At 50.8% G+C, this 16,864-nt stretch overlaps 6 protein-coding genes across 6 annotated transcripts; 2 read left to right on the plus strand and 4 right to left on the minus strand.

Annotated features, from left to right (window-relative positions):
* Nucleotides 1-355: 355 nt before the first annotated feature.
* BDW74DRAFT_182222 (uncharacterized protein) lies at nt 356-1,441 on the minus strand (the record flags this gene model as incomplete). The annotated part of the gene is made up of 2 exons (XM_073730215.1): nt 356-562; nt 662-1,441. 2 exons carry the CDS (start codon nt 1,439-1,441, stop codon nt 356-358), a joined length of 987 nt encoding a protein of 328 aa, XP_073579620.1.
* A 1,135-nt stretch (nt 1,442-2,576) lies between these two features.
* BDW74DRAFT_160767 (uncharacterized protein) lies at nt 2,577-3,578 on the minus strand. Its single transcript, XM_073725672.1, has 2 exons — nt 3,342-3,578; nt 2,577-3,284 (listed from the first exon to the last, which is right to left on the minus strand). Exons 1-2 carry the CDS (start codon nt 3,550-3,552, stop codon nt 2,761-2,763), a joined length of 735 nt encoding a protein of 244 aa, XP_073579621.1. The 5' UTR covers nt 3,553-3,578; the 3' UTR covers nt 2,577-2,760.
* Nucleotides 3,579-3,834: 256 nt separating this feature from the next.
* On the plus strand, nt 3,835-5,745 carry BDW74DRAFT_160768 (J domain-containing protein). Its single transcript, XM_073725673.1, has 2 exons — nt 3,835-4,577; nt 4,653-5,745. The coding sequence occupies exons 1-2, from the start codon at nt 3,842-3,844 to the stop codon at nt 5,060-5,062; spliced, it is 1,146 nt and encodes a 381-aa protein (XP_073579622.1). The 5' UTR covers nt 3,835-3,841; the 3' UTR covers nt 5,063-5,745.
* BDW74DRAFT_187977 (putative MFS transporter) lies at nt 5,050-7,478 on the minus strand (the record flags this gene model as incomplete). Its single annotated transcript, XM_073731618.1, has 5 exons — nt 5,050-5,938; nt 5,997-6,404; nt 6,486-7,136; nt 7,193-7,286; nt 7,339-7,478. 5 exons carry the CDS (start codon nt 7,476-7,478, stop codon nt 5,741-5,743), a joined length of 1,491 nt encoding a protein of 496 aa, XP_073579623.1. The 3' UTR covers nt 5,050-5,740.
* Nucleotides 7,479-11,944: 4,466 nt separating this feature from the next.
* On the minus strand, nt 11,945-14,069 carry BDW74DRAFT_170468 (flavin-containing monooxygenase; the record flags this gene model as incomplete). Its single annotated transcript, XM_073727177.1, has 6 exons — nt 11,945-12,426; nt 12,509-13,012; nt 13,081-13,176; nt 13,233-13,390; nt 13,457-13,675; nt 13,765-14,069. 6 exons carry the CDS (start codon nt 14,067-14,069, stop codon nt 11,945-11,947), a joined length of 1,764 nt encoding a protein of 587 aa, XP_073579624.1.
* Nucleotides 14,070-14,929: 860 nt separating this feature from the next.
* On the plus strand, nt 14,930-16,646 carry BDW74DRAFT_187981 (NAD(P)-dependent oxidoreductase; the record flags this gene model as incomplete). The annotated part of the gene is made up of 5 exons (XM_073731619.1): nt 14,930-14,953; nt 15,024-15,212; nt 15,281-15,624; nt 15,706-16,086; nt 16,619-16,646. 5 exons carry the CDS (start codon nt 14,930-14,932, stop codon nt 16,644-16,646), a joined length of 966 nt encoding a protein of 321 aa, XP_073579625.1.
* Between the last annotated feature and the right edge of the window lie 218 nt (nt 16,647-16,864).

Here is a 16,864-nt window from a genome sequence, read left to right on the forward strand (position 1 = left end):
CCTAGCAAACTACGAAATATGCATATTTATCGAGAAGCAAGAACGGAAATCTCATTGAGTATCAAGCCTAGTTATAACTCAAGATAAGGTCTTCATGATTCCTTTTGAAAGGCCATTCCGTCTAGTCAATCAACTGCCTGCAAACATTCTCGCCACTCTGCTTCCCGGACACCATTGAGACACAATTGTCAGAATTGCAGACGGAGCTCATTTCAAAAACTGACCATCAGATATATGCAGTGATAAAACGCAATGGATAACGTAGAATAAAAACTTGATGTCAAAGTCCATTGAAACGCGATAGACCCGAGCCCAATGTATCAATCCTCCCAAACCAGTGCAGCGTAGAAAAGTATCAGCAGATTTTAACCTTCTTCGCCTCATGTTTGTCGGCCTCGTCATCATTGTTATTATCCCCTTCATCAGTAAGAGCGCGCTTGATGATCCTGTCAATCTCATTGTCCTCCTTCTTCGCGAGACTCTCTTCGGTCTCGTACGCGGGCTCGTCCTTGACACCCTCAGCTCCGGCCGTAGCTTGATTGCCCTTGTTCGTAATAGTATCCTATAGTCAAGTTAGTCCTGCCCCATGATCTGAAAAGAAAGTAGATGCACTCGAGAAGAAGGCGACATGTGGACCGAAGCAGCCAGATAGATTACTTACAGCAGTGTCCTCATCCGCACCCTCGTCCTGTTTTGTAGCAATGGTACCCTCATCCCCCTTTCCAGCGTCGTCTTCAACCTCAGTCTTACGCTGCACATGCCAGACAGGCTTTGTAGCCTCCCTATCCTTCCTAGTGTTCTTCAAACCCGCAGCCACAGAAGGATATGCCACTGCCCACACCCACTTAAGCAGCTTCCACCCATGCAGGACATCATACGGGTCGAGCTTAACCTTGACCGTTGCATCCACATCCCCATTCCCATCCCCCTTCCCAGAAGCCGCCGGCAACCTCGACTTCGGAAACAACTCCGGCGCCGCCCGAATAAGCCGACCAATGTACCACAGACCTGCAAGATACACCAGATTCGTCCCCGTGACCTTCTCACCCGCCTTAACGCTGTTCTTGGCTACATTGAAGGCTGGGTGCATATCCGAGGTGATGATAACATGGTACACGGGGTTCTGCGAGAGGGCGAGGAGCTTTGTGTCGCGCACGCCGCGGAGAGAGATGGCAGATTTGTACTGCGTGCGTTCGGTCGTCCAGGCGTCGAGGATTGGTTTTGTGCTGCTGGTGGCGCTCGTGTAGAGGTTCCAGAGGGCGGATGTGCTGGGCAGGTTGAGGACGCCGGCTAGGGCTGAGGCGTTTGTGTGGAGGTTCTTGGTGAAGGATAGAGAATAGGAGATGCCCGGGATGCCGCAGGGGGTTGTTGGTGCGGTTGGGGTGGAGGGTTTGAGTTGTTTGGGCTGTTTAGGTTGCTTGAGCTTGGATTGGGAACGCATTTTTGTGGCTGATGGGGTTGTTAGTTGTGGTGTGGAGGTTCGAGGTGGAGTTCGGAACTCACTCGGAATCTTGTTTGTGATAGAGTTGTGGTAATTGAGGATTTGGTTTTGAGAACGTCTTGGGAGAGTGGTATTTGCTTAGATGCTTGTTGAAGTTAGTGTTCGAGTCAGGTAAGTAGATGAGAGTGGGATTGAGTGGTGAGATTGATATGCTCGAGGTGAAGGAGTCGATGTGGGACTGAGGTATTTTCTCAACTCCTTGGATGCAAACTTGACAGCTTGAGAAAGTATACAAGCTAAGGGAAGGAAGTCGGATTTAGATGTGACTAATTGAGGCTGAGACACAGGAAAGAAGAGCTAGGAGATGAAAAGAAGAAAGACAAGATATATAAAAGTAGAGAAGATGGTTGTCTGTATTAAAAGAAAGTTCCTCAACAAAGAGAAGTATGGATCGAGACGAGTATAGAGAAGAGATATGTAGAGGAGAAGACAAATTTGCTAGCGAAAGTTGGAATTTATAGACCCCAAGAAGGTTAAGATGTGAAGTCGGAGTGAGGGCAAAGTGTCAAAATGATGAAATGGGGGGAATCGGTATCTCAGAAGGTAAAAGATTGCTTAAGGGTAGGTAGTTTAGTAAGGGTAAGAAGCTCCATCTCTAGCAATGATGCTGGACCTGTTGAGAATATGGTAGACAGCAATGAAAGTCACTCAGTGCACTCATTTTTTCTATCTATATCATCATGACGCTCATGCTCCCCATCCAAGCTTCAGCGCACAGTGCAAAGACAACTTATGCGCTAAGTGTAAATTTTCAACCTGGTAGCTCACCTATTATTCCAGAAATATAGCAAGTAAAAGCCCTTGACTCCGTGCTATGCATAAATGCTGGCGGGCGAGGTATTCACATTAGCCCTAAGGTATTTATGTCTGCCGTTAGGAGCAATCCGGACTTAAGGTACCAGCGTACCTCAAAGGCTTTGACGCTTTACCTCAAACGTTAAGCCAGATCAATAATTGTGGAATTGCAAGGACGTTGTGCAAGCCACTCCTCGGATGCTTTGGATAGAAGCTTGGGAGGGCCAACAAGGGCTATCAACACAAACTGAAATTATTTTCTCTTTGCTTATATCGAACTTGACAATCTCCGTAGCTTACTTTTAATGAAGTTCGGTGTTTCAATGACATCGAGGGTACCCCTACTTTCCAAAGTCCTGTGGCGACCATGGTCATCTGACTATACCTATTCTCTCATCTAAACTTCTCTCCATACATATATAATCGGCCATAGACCGGTGATGCATATCCATCCATACTTACCTCTACCCATTCGTAGCCCCCACAAAAACAACCAAAACAGCCGCATACGCCGCGGCCGCAACAAGTATCTCAATATTCGACACGCGGACCGCAAAAGAGAGCAGCAGCATAAGTATAATAACCGAAACACTCACAACAACCAGCCCTTTCGTCTGCGACGGGTCCAGCGTCATAATAATCATAGGCACGATCAAAAACACGCCTCCTGCAAACGCAACAAGGAATCGAGCTAATCTATCCACAAACGCCGAAACTTGCTTTGGCGCCTTGCCTTCATAATACTCTTTCTTTCTGGCTAGACGTTCTTCAGTTGAGAACGCTAGTCTCGAGGGCAAGATGTGCATGAGTGTCCGTCGCAGATGGTCGATTTTCTCGTCGGCCTCGCGGAAGTAGCAGTAGTGCGATTGGAAGGAGCTGTTGACTCTGGTCTGAAAGTATCGCTGCAGCAGGAGTTTCCGTGATCGCATCTCATTCTTCTCTAGTTGCTTCTTGTCTTGGAGATATTGGTAGTTGCGGATGGCCGTTGCTTGGGTCTTTGTTAGACTCGGCGGCTTCGTAGAGAATAGTTGGGGTCAGGGCTTACTATAGTCTTCCAGCTTTACTTTGAGTCCATCCAGATCTTGGTCTGAGAATTTCTCGTCATTCTTCAGTCGCTCCTTTATTTGGACTAACCCCAGCTGCAGCCTTGTTATATTGACGCGCTGGAGCTGTTCGAAGCGGAGGAAATGGAAGTCCTCCTCTTCATTGAGCGATCGGTCGACGTATTCCAGGATGTCTTGTAGATGTTCCGCCATAGTGGGTTACTGGGTTAATGTTAGCGGCGCTGCATTGAGTGGCAGGAATTTTTGTCAGGACGAAGAGCCTCGTCCTGGTCGATGATAGCACAGCCACACCTGCCCCTCCAGGATGCAGCTAGTGTAACGGCGTGGTGACATGACCCTATCACAATCATTGTATAGAAGAAGCAACGGGCGCCAAGGGCTGAAGTTCAGCTGCACAGCCCCAGCAAGCACTCCTCTTCCTTTCTCGTATATCTGATCCCACCCCGTTCGTCCCCTTTCGTGGGTGGCCATCAATTTATTCATGCCTTTGAAGATGGAACCGTATGAAATCGATCCCTACGAAGTCCTAGGCGTCACCGTCAACGCAACGCCCGTCGAAATCAAAATCGCGCACCGCAGACTCGTATTGAAATGCCATCCAGACAAAATAAAAGACGAGGCTTTACGGTCAAGTGCCGAGGAGCAATTCTTCCAAGTTCAAAGGGCATACGAGATTCTGAGTGATGAAACAGCCAGGGCCAAGTACCATAGCCGGCTCCAGTTGGCCGAAATCAAGAAGCAGGACACAGCGAAGGGAGAGTGGCGCATAACAACCCAGACTGCTCGCCCAGTTCCGTCTGAGCAAGGAAGCCGGTCGTCTGAGCCTTGGAATATTTTTGAGCCCATGCATGATGAAGGACTCAAAGCACATGGCAGATCGCGGGATAGAGACCGCATCCCGAACCTGTCGGGGTATCGGGCCCGGTCGAGACGAGGATCGGTGGGCTCCCGGGGTTCCGTTGGCTCTCGGGGCTCCGTGGGATCCAGGGCGTCTCAGGTTTCGGATGAATCGGTCGATGAGGGCACGACGCTCTTCCATACGATTGACAAGCTGATCACCGCGCATCTCGCGACGCCGTCAATCATGGACTCACCTTTCTTTGGAAAACGAGATAACGCGGCGAGGGATCGGTACGAGAGGGCCGTGCTGGATTTGCACTGGAAGATCCATTGCCACTACATCTGCCTGCAGGGTGAACTTGGGAATCCGGCGAGTGGTGAGTAGCTCCGCCTTCTACCATACGGTCCTGCGCGAAAATATTCAATGCCCTGACTCTTTCTCGCGGCTCTAGAGATAAATACCAACGACCTAGTCGTCCTTTGCGACGACCTGAAGCTCGTCTTCGGCGATATAGCACCGCGGCTACGCATCACGGATGAGGTCTACGACCGGTGTCATAGCGAGGTAGTCCAGATCAAGCAGAGGTTGGATCAGTGCTTGATGCCGGGGTATCTATCTGCCAAAGGGGCCGCTGATCAATTGTTATCGGCAGGGAAATTGATAAAAGGCAAGGGTCCGTACAAGTCAGTACTGACGGACGACAAGGCTAGGGAACGGCGGTCCAAGGGGTCGCGCTGGAGGCCGTGGAGGAAGAGAGCCAATAGTCAGGGCTCGAGGTGGGCTGCACCCGCCTCCCCGGGCCTTCCTGGGAATTCCAAGGTTTCGGAGGGCTGGTGGTACAAACGATCCAATCACCCTTGAATCCTCGCCATATACAAGTTTATGGATCATTAGTCTGGAATTGAGAGACCGCAATGAATCAGAGAGCCGTCAAAGTGCGAAGTAGCCGTTAAGGATATGGTACAGGTGAACAAGTGCTTGGGGTCATGTCGTCGAGACCCGCGGGGCGTACTATATGCTGCCCACCTAGGGATAGCAGATGTCACCTACAAGCGAGACCGGGAGAGAATCATGCAGATGAAGCATATACAAGACCGTTGCGTGCCAGTTCGTGATACTGGTTTATCCCAAGGCCGTCTCAGGACGAGGCTGATAGGATGATAGCATCGGCTGAAAAGTCAATCAGGCCGGGGGGCAAGTGGCCTTACAAGTCTGTCCTAACGGACGGCAAGCCGAGGAAGGAGCGTTCTGGGTCAACTGGTCGCGGTGAAAGCCCCGGCCCCAGTGGAAGTGGACCTGAAAGGGTCTATTGCTTCGGATTATTGTACACTTTTTTTTTTGTAGATAACAACTGGCGGGGTCCCTGTATGGGGTCTGATGGTTCGACGGTGTGTTTTGATATATTGTATGGTTAACACGTTTGATTTCATGTTTTTATTTTGTGGTTCTTATCCCGCCCATGTACAGGCTCCGATGCTTCAATGCTTTAATCCATTGCTTTACTGCCTCTCTAGAGAATCACGAATGTTCATCTCCTGCTTATAGCGTGTACCTGAACGAGGGTATCTGCCTATCCGTCCGGTTCAGAATCTCCTCCGAAACATACTCAGCAGAACCCTCCTGGGCACGTCCATACTTCCTATCTCGCCGACAATTTTCGAACTCGTAGTAGATATACAGCAAGACTAGGAAGAAGATAGACAAGGCGAAGCCAACAAGCACACCTCTTAGCCCAGTCTACATTACCCGATCATCAGCGACGCACAAAGATATGGTATAGAACAATAGCACTCACAGGATACTTCGGCGCCTCCGTCTCAAAAAACAGCTGCGGGCCAATAATATTCCCCGTACAATACGCAAGAAAGAGCATAGCAGAGACGGTCGCCTTCTTCGTGAACCCGCCTACATTCGACGTAATCAGGCTGAGACTGATAGGGATGCTCGTTGCAAACGGACCAAGCAAAAATATACCGGCCCAGCGGCCCCAGCGGTTTGAGTCGGGCAGTGTATTCATGAGAATAACGCCAACGAGCGCAAAGAGTATCACGATGATCATCATGATGATTCGGCTCTTTTTGAGGTATTTCGCGGCCAGGCAGATAGCGCCTAGGGCGAAGATTTGGAGGACGCCGCCCGGAGCTGAGAGGAGGAGGGTATTGAGCTCGCTGAAGCCGAAGCCATTGATAATGATGCTGCTGAACTGTCCGTAAACCATCATTAGCAAGTTCAGTGTTAAGGCCATGGTCAGGCTGTGTATATGAAGAAGGGTGCGCCCACGTACCGAACTAAACCCCCCATTCGGAATATTCTGACACAGACTATATCCCACCAGCAACCAAGCCTGCGGATCCGTCAGCGCATCAAGCATCTGGCTGAACCGAAACACGCCCTCATCAAGGACGCCCGTGCGATTGGCCACCGTGCGATGCAGGGCAATCTTCCGCTCAACGGGACTCATGAACCACGCTGTCCCTGGTGAATCAGGCAGGACTAGCCCTAAGAACACCCCATACGCAGCCGTAACAACACCAAGGATAATAAACAGCAGCTTCCACGACGCGATATGTGACTCAATGCGTCCAATGCCGTACGCAATGAGGCCGGAAACGATATTCGCGACTGCATTGCCCAGAAACCACAGTGCCATCCGTGACGGCTGCTCCGAGGTGCGATAGAACATGCCCGTGATGAGCGAGAAGCCCGGGGCGACGGCTGCTTCAGTGACGCCGAGGAAGAAGCGTGCGGTCAAGAGGCCGCCGAAACCTGTACATGCGGCGTGTGTGGCTAGCACGATGCCCCAGAGCGCGACGGAAATGCCGAGGTATTTTCCCAGTGGGAAGCGTACGGAGATGTAGGCTGATGGCCAGCTCCAGAAGAGGTAGCCGAAGTAGAAGACTGAGGAGCACCAGCTGTATTCGGTGCCGTGGAGGTTCTGGAGGTTTTGTTAGGGGTTAAGTATTGTGGGTTGATGGGTGAGCAGGGGCTTACGAGGTCTGTTCGCAGGTTTAATTGCGTTGCGTAGCCGAGGGTTACCTTGTCCATGTATTGGAGCATGTAGCAGAGGCCCATTACCGGGATAATACTGGTAGATGCATGATTAGGTAGCTGACACCATTGCTGTGGGAAGGACGTACTGCAAGTCGATCTTCCGAAGGACCCTCTTCTCTTCGTCGGGAGTAGCTTCAGCTTGCAGAGCTTCGACGACTTGGGCTGCTCGGTCGTCTCCAAGGGCAGGTGGCTGCTCAGTAGCAGATACAGATGCACTCTTTTCCATGATTGTTGCTTGTACCGCAGCTTTGGTGTCTAAGAATTGCAAGATATTCTCCAATTCCCCAAGAAAGAGAAGCGGCCACGGTGAGTATTATGCCATATCGTAAGAGCCGGTGGAGATGAATGCTACCTATGGTATTTCAAATCGTTGACGCCATTATGGCCTTATCTTTGAAATAAATAGCAGATGGGATGTGTGATCTCTACTCCAATTAACCAGGCTAGTCTAGAGGTATTCAGTTGGGGTATCCCTTAGGTTCTGCATCTGCAGAATTAGTGATCTAGATGCAAGCCTACCATCACGTCTTTTGCCCCGGGTCGACGCAATCCATACATACCATTGGTGCTTTATCCAGTAATATCACACCATTCTCTATCTAGCAGTTGCACTAATCTCGCCTCCAAATCACAACATAGTACCATATCTTCGACCTAGCAATGCTCACCTTGGCAGACTTAAAGGACAGCTACACTAGATTAGACCTTAGTATAATACCAACGCTAACCCCACGTTCTTCCAAGGTTGGCTCCTCAGGTCGTGGTTCTAAGCAAGTCGCGCCCGGCCTAAAAGCGCAATAACAAGTTTCGGCAGTACACGAATTTATCAAAACGGAAATGGTTACGCTAAATATAGGAGTATAGAAGCTAACGATATCTGGCTGGTATTCTGGGCTACGGGTCGTTTGTAATGGGGCTGGTCAGCCCTAATGAGCGCCGGACAGGAAGCAGAGCCTCACTGACACGGGTACGAAAGCCAGAAACAATGCACTAGAGGTAGCATAGAAACATATAAATTGTGAAAGACTTTTCTCTAGGGGCAAGCAAATACAGCGCCTGATGGAACTTCTCGAGGGAATCAAAGCACTGCTCGAAGTCAGGCTTATCGGCGTTGTTGTCTTTTTGGCAAGTTGCAGCAGAAGCCGGATCTTGGTCTCAACCTTTAGATAGACCACCTGGTGTTATCAATATCTAACTCTTATAGTCTCTTGATTCGTCAAAGAACTTCGAGAGAAAGTCTAGATTGGGTTATAGGAGTCTAGCTGATACGAGGGTCGACGAGGTTAGGGCTTAGGGCTAATATGTCATGCAAAACCTCTGCCATTGAAACCCATCGCAGGCCATCCATTCCTACCGGAATACACAACCGCATGCACGAGCGTCCGGGGATATGTCATCATGGCAGGGCCAGGCAGGTATAAGTATGGTAGCAGCTTCCCCGCTCCTTTGCACTTTCCTTCCTTTTCCCCAAAGCTTAGCCAAGGCTTCTAATTCTGTTAAAGGCGGATAAACAATACATAATATAATTAGAAGTTACTCCGTGCCATGCCATCCATAGATAGCTTTATACGGCATGTAAATGACAAGAGCACTGCCTGACCATCATACCTAGGTATTTTGATGTGGCCATATCCTTCACCTAAATGTGATGTACTTTATTAAGCATAGCTTACGTCCCTGCCGCAAACCTGTTTGCCCCTGTCTTCTAACGAGCTGTGTTATCCCTTCCATAGGTATGGCAACTAAAGTTAACGGTCAGCTTGAATTCGCTGCACCTCGCACGGTCTACCGTATCTTGCATGCTCTGGTCGAAGCTATAATGAGAATTTTTAACCCGTAACAGGACTCTCCCTCTTGTTTTTGATATTCTTACTATTACCATAGCAACGAGAAAGGCCGCCACAAAGACAAAAGATATCAAAGAATCAGGTATATTCCCGTCAAAGTCGTGATATATGGGTATGGGATGGGCAAATGACGCTCTGGTTTCCTACCCTTTTTTATAAGGTATACCCAATCTGGAAGAATAAAAAAGGGCAAAGTGAGGCGATGACCTAGCTGTCTCAACCACCTGACACCAGAACACGAACACAAAGTGACATTAGCGATCCCAAGGCCCCCAAATCAAAGCCTCCATCATATCACGGCTAAAGCGGTCGTCTTTGCCCGGTCTAAAGCTGAAAGGCAGCTCCTGGAGTTCAAATCCACGAGACTCGATGGGCTTCTCAACCCCCAGGCGTTTCGAGCAACACCCACAAGCCGGCGTCCAGTGTCCAACCATTACCCATTCCAAACGCGCACGCTGCTTCTTGCAGCACCCGCAAGCCCGCCAACAGCACCCGCCCAGCTCAGCGCATTTCGAGATAAGCCACGGCGTCAGGTGCCACGTCTCGTGAGGCCCCTGGGTAACATCGAGGGCGTGATAGATCGGGGTGTGTTCGAGTTTCTTCTCCGCGCGACGCATCTCCCACCGGATTCGGTTGCAGAGCGCTCGGTTCTTTACTTCCTCGTCCCAGGCGGAATTGTATAACTGTTCCAATGCTGGATCTTTTTTGCCCGCTGTTTTTGTTTCTGATACAAGGCGGCCGAGTCGGGTGCATTCACTCTCCAGCCAGCCCTGCCGTTGCGCTGCGACAATCAAGGCTTCGTGGCATGATAGCGAGACAGCAAGGGCATTCCATTCGTCCTTCGTAAGGCCGATCAGATCGTGCTGGGATCGGCGGAATTGCTGGAGTTTGGATTTGTCTCTACACGAGCGTTCTTCGGTTGCACTTGGGGAACTTCTCCCGAGAGCCGAAAATGTACGGTAGGCAACCTAATACCAGGGCATATAATACGTGTAGGAATAAAGAACCGACCATGTCCGATCTTCGAGATATCGGTATGCCGCAACCCTATGCAAAAGCTCTTCCCCGACACACCCGGGGTTTATTGAGAATGATATGGTTTACCGGTATAATGGCAGAGAGACATGCTGTTTTTGGAGCTTTGGACGAGGTCACATGGAAGCAATGCTGCGGTAACTGCATACATGATAGACTCCTAGTTATCTCACACACATACTTATCGATCTTAGCACTAAGCCCTAGATCTGGCCTCTAACCATGCGCCTCCGCCAGAAACTCAACCTCAACATCCTCAAAAACCTCCTCCACTTCGTGGAAAAAACCGCATCACCAACAAAACCAAGGCGCAGCGCTTCCGCCATTTCCCACACCATCTCTTCGATCTAACATCAGAAGAATGGGCAAGCCTGGCGCTCTCCATGTCCTGCCGTGAGTTTATTGACATCGTCATCCAGCGGCAGGGCTGGCTAGAAGGAATGCGCGCGGTTGATAGGCCTCCTGCAGATCTAAGTTGACCAGAGTCCCACAGTCCCATTGGCCGCTATGATTCGATCCAGAAACAGCATCAACATACCATACCACGTGACCCAGTACGAAATGGCACATGCACGCAACAAGACATTCTGCAACAGCTGCTTTCCATGAAGCATCAGGCATCAAGCGGGGAACCTCTTCGAACCTTTGGAAAGCTATCTTCCGCGCACTCTGGCACACCCAGGAGGAGGATGCAAGGAGGTAAGGTATACATGGCATCTCACGCCCTGGCTTGTGGAGTGGTGGAGGAGTGTATTATCTGGTGGGCGCTGAGGTGCGGCGAGAATGCCAGTGCTGCACGCGGGCTCGGTGCGATTTACCTGGGTGGTTAGAGATCATGGGGAATTGCAGCCGGCGTGTCGGTGCTGTCTGGAGCATGATGGACTTGAAAAGCCGATTAGAAACATAGTGCCCGAACTCTATCGACTGCCATTTAATCTGAACCCGGTTAAAGAAGGATGATCGGTTTACATGTAGTCGGCACATGGTAGATGCGTTGATTTGGGTTATCGGAGACTGTTGAAGTGTTACCTATCCTAGCTACACTGGCAGAGGTTTCAGTTCTATTTGTTCGTCGCTGCCATTATACCTTGGCCTTTCTGTCTTGTTGGCTTTTCTTTGCGGCGAAGTGGCTTCCGGACGATATCCAGCTACCTATAGGTACCTAGACTACTATACTAGGCTAGGGGTAATGTCAACATCCCCTTCAACCAAAGTCATTCCTGATCAATTCTCGACCATCAGGAGAAGAGCTTCCTTATAAGCCCAGCTCTTTTATCTCCATTAGCATTTCCAGGATATGTATCTGCTGTGCGTTCTCTGGACTTTAGGTACCATATGATTGGGAGGCCGGGGGATGATACCATGCCATAGTCCTAAACTCTTGAAGCCCATCCCTTCGTCTTCAACTTATTATAGAACATATCTAAGAAGGAGTATCGGCCTAATGTGAAGACCATGATTTATCAAATGATACATTTCGGCTTCCTGCATGAGGCTATGGTTTTCATATCGCGTCGATGTCGGCTATGGTATTGTACTCGTACCCTACTCCCAAGGAAGGTAGATGTATAGAAACACTAGAAGAATATTCAGGGCAAAGCTTACAGAGTCACCTAGTAAGCTTGTCGGTGGCATATTCCCATGGTCAATTTATTTGCAAACTCTAAAGATATATCCTTTCCATACTTGCAGTTGTACGGCTCGACAAAGTACCTCCTAGGTACCCTAATTGGTAGTGGTACGATCCCGCCAGGCTCTTAGCCCTAAACTTACCACCACCCTACCAAGAAAACAACCATAATCAACAAACCTACTGCACCATAAACGCCCCAAACTCCTCATCCGCCAACATCTCCACCGGCTGTCTATCCACCCCATCAACCAAGCCTAGATACCATGTCAAATCCCGTCCATCGCCCACCGTCTCGCGTTCCGCAAACCCATTCCCTAAATACGCAAAGCGATTCCCAACCACATACGTAAGCTCATAATCCTCCCACCTTGGCTCCGCCATCGTCTCAAAGAAGTGAATTCGGGACCCGGGCCACATCATAATTTCGCCGTCGATAGTGCCGCCCTTGAACCAGCTGCGGCACGGGGAGTTCCACGCTGTCTGTGGGAGGAATGTGCGGCGGTGGGTTGTGAAATCGGCGACGGCAGAGGGTTTTACGCAGAAGGAGGAGATGGATTCCTGCGACATCTTACGCAGGATCAGCAGGAAATGCCGCGAGAGTGTCTCGGTTATGGGCAGGAAGCTGCCGTGGCCGTAGGGGCCGTAGGGGCCGTTGAAGACTGCACACTCGTCAATAAGGCACACTTAACCTGATTCATCAAGGTAGGGGAAAGTAGAACATGAAAGGGAGGGAGGGCGTACTAAGGTAGTTCGGAAACCCCTCCACCGCAATCGATAGATAAGTCCTCGGCTTCTCGCTCCACTCCTCTGCCAGACTGCGCCCGTCCCGGCCGATGGTCGGATACGCCGGTTTCCAGCTGACGTCGAAGCCCGTCGCGCAGATGATCACGTCGAAGTCGTGCTCGACGCCATCGGCGGTTCGAATTCCCCGTTCTGTAATCTCCTGGATCGTCTCAGAGACAACAGAGACATTCTCCTCACACAGCGCCTCAAGGTATCCAGCGCCCGGCGTGGGCCGTCGACATCCCACAGCGAAATTCGTGGGGATAAGCAGGTCAGCAAGATGCGGTTTCTTCGCTAGCCGCGTGCGCATGTCCTTCTCTGCGGCGGCGCGCGCCTCAGCTTGCTCTTTTGAGCCGTTCAGGATGAACCGGAAGCGCGAGTTTAGTTCGGACTCGATCTTTTTGCGGTAGAGGAGGTATTTCTGGGGGTCGGTGCGCAGGGTGTGTTTTTGTTCGGGGGTGTCTGCAGCCGGCCAGTGAGCGAGGGCTTTTCCATTTGATCCTAGGTAGTGTAATTTGAGACGGGCTTACATTGAAAGTTCGTCCCTCCTTTGCCGGCGAAGCGTTGGCCGAAGCTGGCGGTTACCCAGGACTGGCTTCGGATGAAGCACTTTAGGGATCCGACGACTGCAGTAGATTCGTTAGCTATCAGTGGCTGAAGATGGGAAGGGGCCCGGGCATACCAGGCTGGATATTCGGCACAATCTGTACAGCTGAAGATCCTGATCCGACAACGGCTACCTTCTTGCCTTCGAGCTGCACACTGTCGTCCCAGTTGGCGCTGTGCAGCATCGGGCCTGCGAATGTCTCTCGGCCTGGAATGGCGGGCCACTTCCACTTGCTTCGACTTCATTAGCATGCTGCAGGGTGGATGTGAGAAAGGAGTGAGCAGTAAGGAGTTGCGTACTTCAGCACACCCCCAGCGTTAATCAAAATATGCGCCTGGTCCTCAAAGACTTCACCCTTGTCCGGCCCGTCCAGTCTCTCAATCATGACACGCCACTGCTTCTCCTCCTCGTTCCACCTCGCATCAACGACCTTCGAGCTCAGCCGCATGTACTTCATAAGCCCGTGCTCCTTGGCAACGGTCTTGAAATACTGTAAGATCTCAGGGGCGGAGGAATAGCTGTACACCACCAGGGCAGTACAAGTCAGCTCAAACATCTTCTTCAAAGGTTTTCTCCAAAGGTAGAGTGGTAAGTGTAGGCAACATACAAACAACTCCACTCCGCACTCGGCGCCCACGAAAACTGATAATTGACGCTAGGGATATCGCATCCGCACCCCGGGTAGCGATTCTCGTACCAAGTACCCCCAATAGACGGATTCTTGTCGTAGCAGACCAGCTCCAGGTCCAGGGTGATGTTTGTGTCGACTTCGTGCGCGAAGTTGAGTGCGCTGGCGCCGCAGCCGACTACGATGATGCGCAGCTTGCGGTTGGTGCGGGCGGGTTGTTCCATTATGCTGTAGACCCCGTCGGAGGGGTTCGTGGAGGGGACATCGAGGCCGAGGGAGCCCATTGTTGTGGTGATGGTGCGTAATGGGAGAGGTAAGTGAGGCCTTTGGGAGACGGTAATTATTGCAGCCACTGATTTGTGAGAGAGGTATGGTCGAAGCTCTCAACTTTTGTATGAAGCTTTCATGCTCATAAGGCAGCTCCAGAAAAGAATCGCGTGCTGGCGGAGCTCCACCGGTGCGCTCGGGGTCAGCTGTTTATGGTGGCGAGTCTATCGAATTGATGAGATGACATGCGTCTATGGCAGATTTACATATGTCTATGATGACAGAGTATACGAACAGCCAATGCAGAGAATCTGTGATTGAGTCGTTGAGGAAATAGAGCATTTCGGCCGAGCCGGGGACATGGATCTGCAAATGCCACTGCCATTCAAACTGGCTACTGTGAATCAATACGTATATGTTAATAGGCTTCAACTAGCTAGGTACCCTATCAAGTTGTACTTCAGGCTAACATTCGCCCCCGACCTGCCTGAACTGAACTCACCAGGGCTACCGTAGGCAGAGGCTGTGGAAAGTCAATCCATAGGTACCGATCTTCATTCCAGTCCACCAAGGCCGACTCGGCCGCATGACCAAAGATGAACCATGCCAATCCTGACAAGATTGCTTCGATAAGATTACCATACTCCATTTCATCTACGCTTATCATCCCCGCAGTGGACATGGTGGACAGTTGGAGATAGCCCTGCAGATGGAGCTCCACCTGGGCACCGCCAACGATATTGTCCGATTCGCCGCAAGTCTATCATCTGACACTGTTAATAAACTTCTATCTAGGTCATACAGCAGGATGCACCATCCACTTCTTACAGCCAAACGTTTCCTTGACTGACCAAATCTCCCAGAGCCAATATCCATCATGACCTCCAAACAGCTCGGCTGGGTGCGTGCCCTAACCCACTCCCACCCCCCTCTATGCCAAAGCCAGATACTAACATAATCCCGATGCATAGTTCGGCCTCGGCTCAATGGGCCTAGGCATGGCCCTGAACCTGCAAAAATACCTTGCCGCTAATAAACTCCCACCGCTACACTACAGCAACCGCAGCAAATCCAAGGGCCAAGTCCTGCAGGATGCAGGCGGTATACCCAAAGATGACTTTGGGAGTCTTGTGCAGGGGTGCGATATCATTTTTACCATGGTATACCAGCCATTTCTTCCCCATATCTTTTCATGGGATTGTACTTGTACTAATAAAATAACGGGCAGATATCAAACGACACCGTCCTGAACACCCTCCTCAGCCAAGCCTCAACCAGCAACACCTCATCTTCCACTTCCCTCAATGGAAAAATCTTCATCGACACCTCCACCGTGCACCCGGATACCTCATTCGCCGCAGCAGAACGCCTAAAAGAGCAAGGCGCAACATTCATTTCCGCCCCCGTTTTCGGCGCAAGTCCCGTCGCCGCAGCAGGGAAGCTCATTTTCGCTATCGCCGGTCCGGCGGATGCGGTTACTACCGTGAAGCCGTACATCCTGGATGTCATGGGACGGAGTATAATTGATATGGGCGTGGATGTGCGGCGGTCGAGTCTGTTGAAGATATGCGGGTTCGTCTACCCCCCCTTTCCACTCCCTCTCACCCTTACTACCTATGTATGGTACGAAGTCTAACAGTAAGCGGGGCGCAGTAACATCCTCGTAATAAGCTTCATGGAAATCCTCTCCGAAACACACGTCTTTGCCGAGAAGACAGGTCTCGGGACAACCCTCCTCCAGGAATTCATAAGTAACATGTTCGGGCCCGTGCTCGAGAGCTACTCTGAACGTATAACGAGTGGTGCATATGCGCCTCCGGCAGATAAAGCGCCGGGCTTTGCGGCCGCGCTGGCGTGCAAGGATATGAGGCATGCGCTGGATATTGCAGAGACCAATGGGACAAGTCTCCCGACGGTGGAAACGGCACTGGGACGGTTGGAGAAGGCGAGGGAGACGGCGGGGGAGTGGATTGATAGCGCGGCGGTTTATGGGACTGCGAGAAAGGAGGCGGGGATGGGATTTTGGAGTGAGGGGTGTATAAGAGAGGGATGAAATATAGCATTTGAAGGGGGCCTTCTTGAATCTGAGATGATTGTCTCGCGGATTGGAATGAACGTGGCTGTCTCGAATTTGGGCTGCCTTTAGAGCCCTTAGTGCTAAATAACTCCCCTGCAGGGTGTGGAGCTCCACCATAAAATTGATGGTATTGGACCGAATATAAGTCATAGACTCAGTCGGAGAGAAAAGGCACTCATGAGCTTACTCTTTTCTCAGACCTTTATAAACTAACCCCCAAGACAATGTCCCATCCACCCTCACCCCCGAAATCCGGCCTCTACATCCCCATCATTCCATCCGCCCATCCAGATGTCGACATCGACACCCTCTCAATTCTCGCACATATGGAATACCTCCTAAAAATCAAACCCCAGTTAACCGGCCTAATCCTCCACGGATATTCTCATGAAGCACCTCACCTCTCACACCAGCAACGTTTAAGGCTCGTCCGCACACTACGATTCCATCTCTCCAAGAGCCAGAGCAGCCGCAATCTCCAACTGATAGCCGCATGTGGCGCCCCGAGTGTACGTGAGACACTAGATCATATCTCAGAGATGAAGGACGCCGGTGCGGATTATGCACTCGTTCTCCCGCCAAGGTACTGGGCTCCGAGTAGCCCTGCAGCTGGCGGAATCGTGCAGGCCTTTCTGGATGGTGTAGCGAAGTCTTCGAGTTTGCCGGTGGTGGTTTATAATTTTCCCGGTGTTATGGATGGAATTGATATAACGGCGGAGTGTGTTAGTCGTTCTG

Source organism: Aspergillus multicolor (assembly GCF_047715735.1).
Source record: "Aspergillus multicolor strain CBS 133.54 unplaced genomic scaffold BDW74scaffold_34, whole genome shotgun sequence".
In the NCBI taxonomy this organism is placed as follows: Eukaryota; Fungi; Ascomycota; class Eurotiomycetes; order Eurotiales; family Aspergillaceae; genus Aspergillus; species Aspergillus multicolor.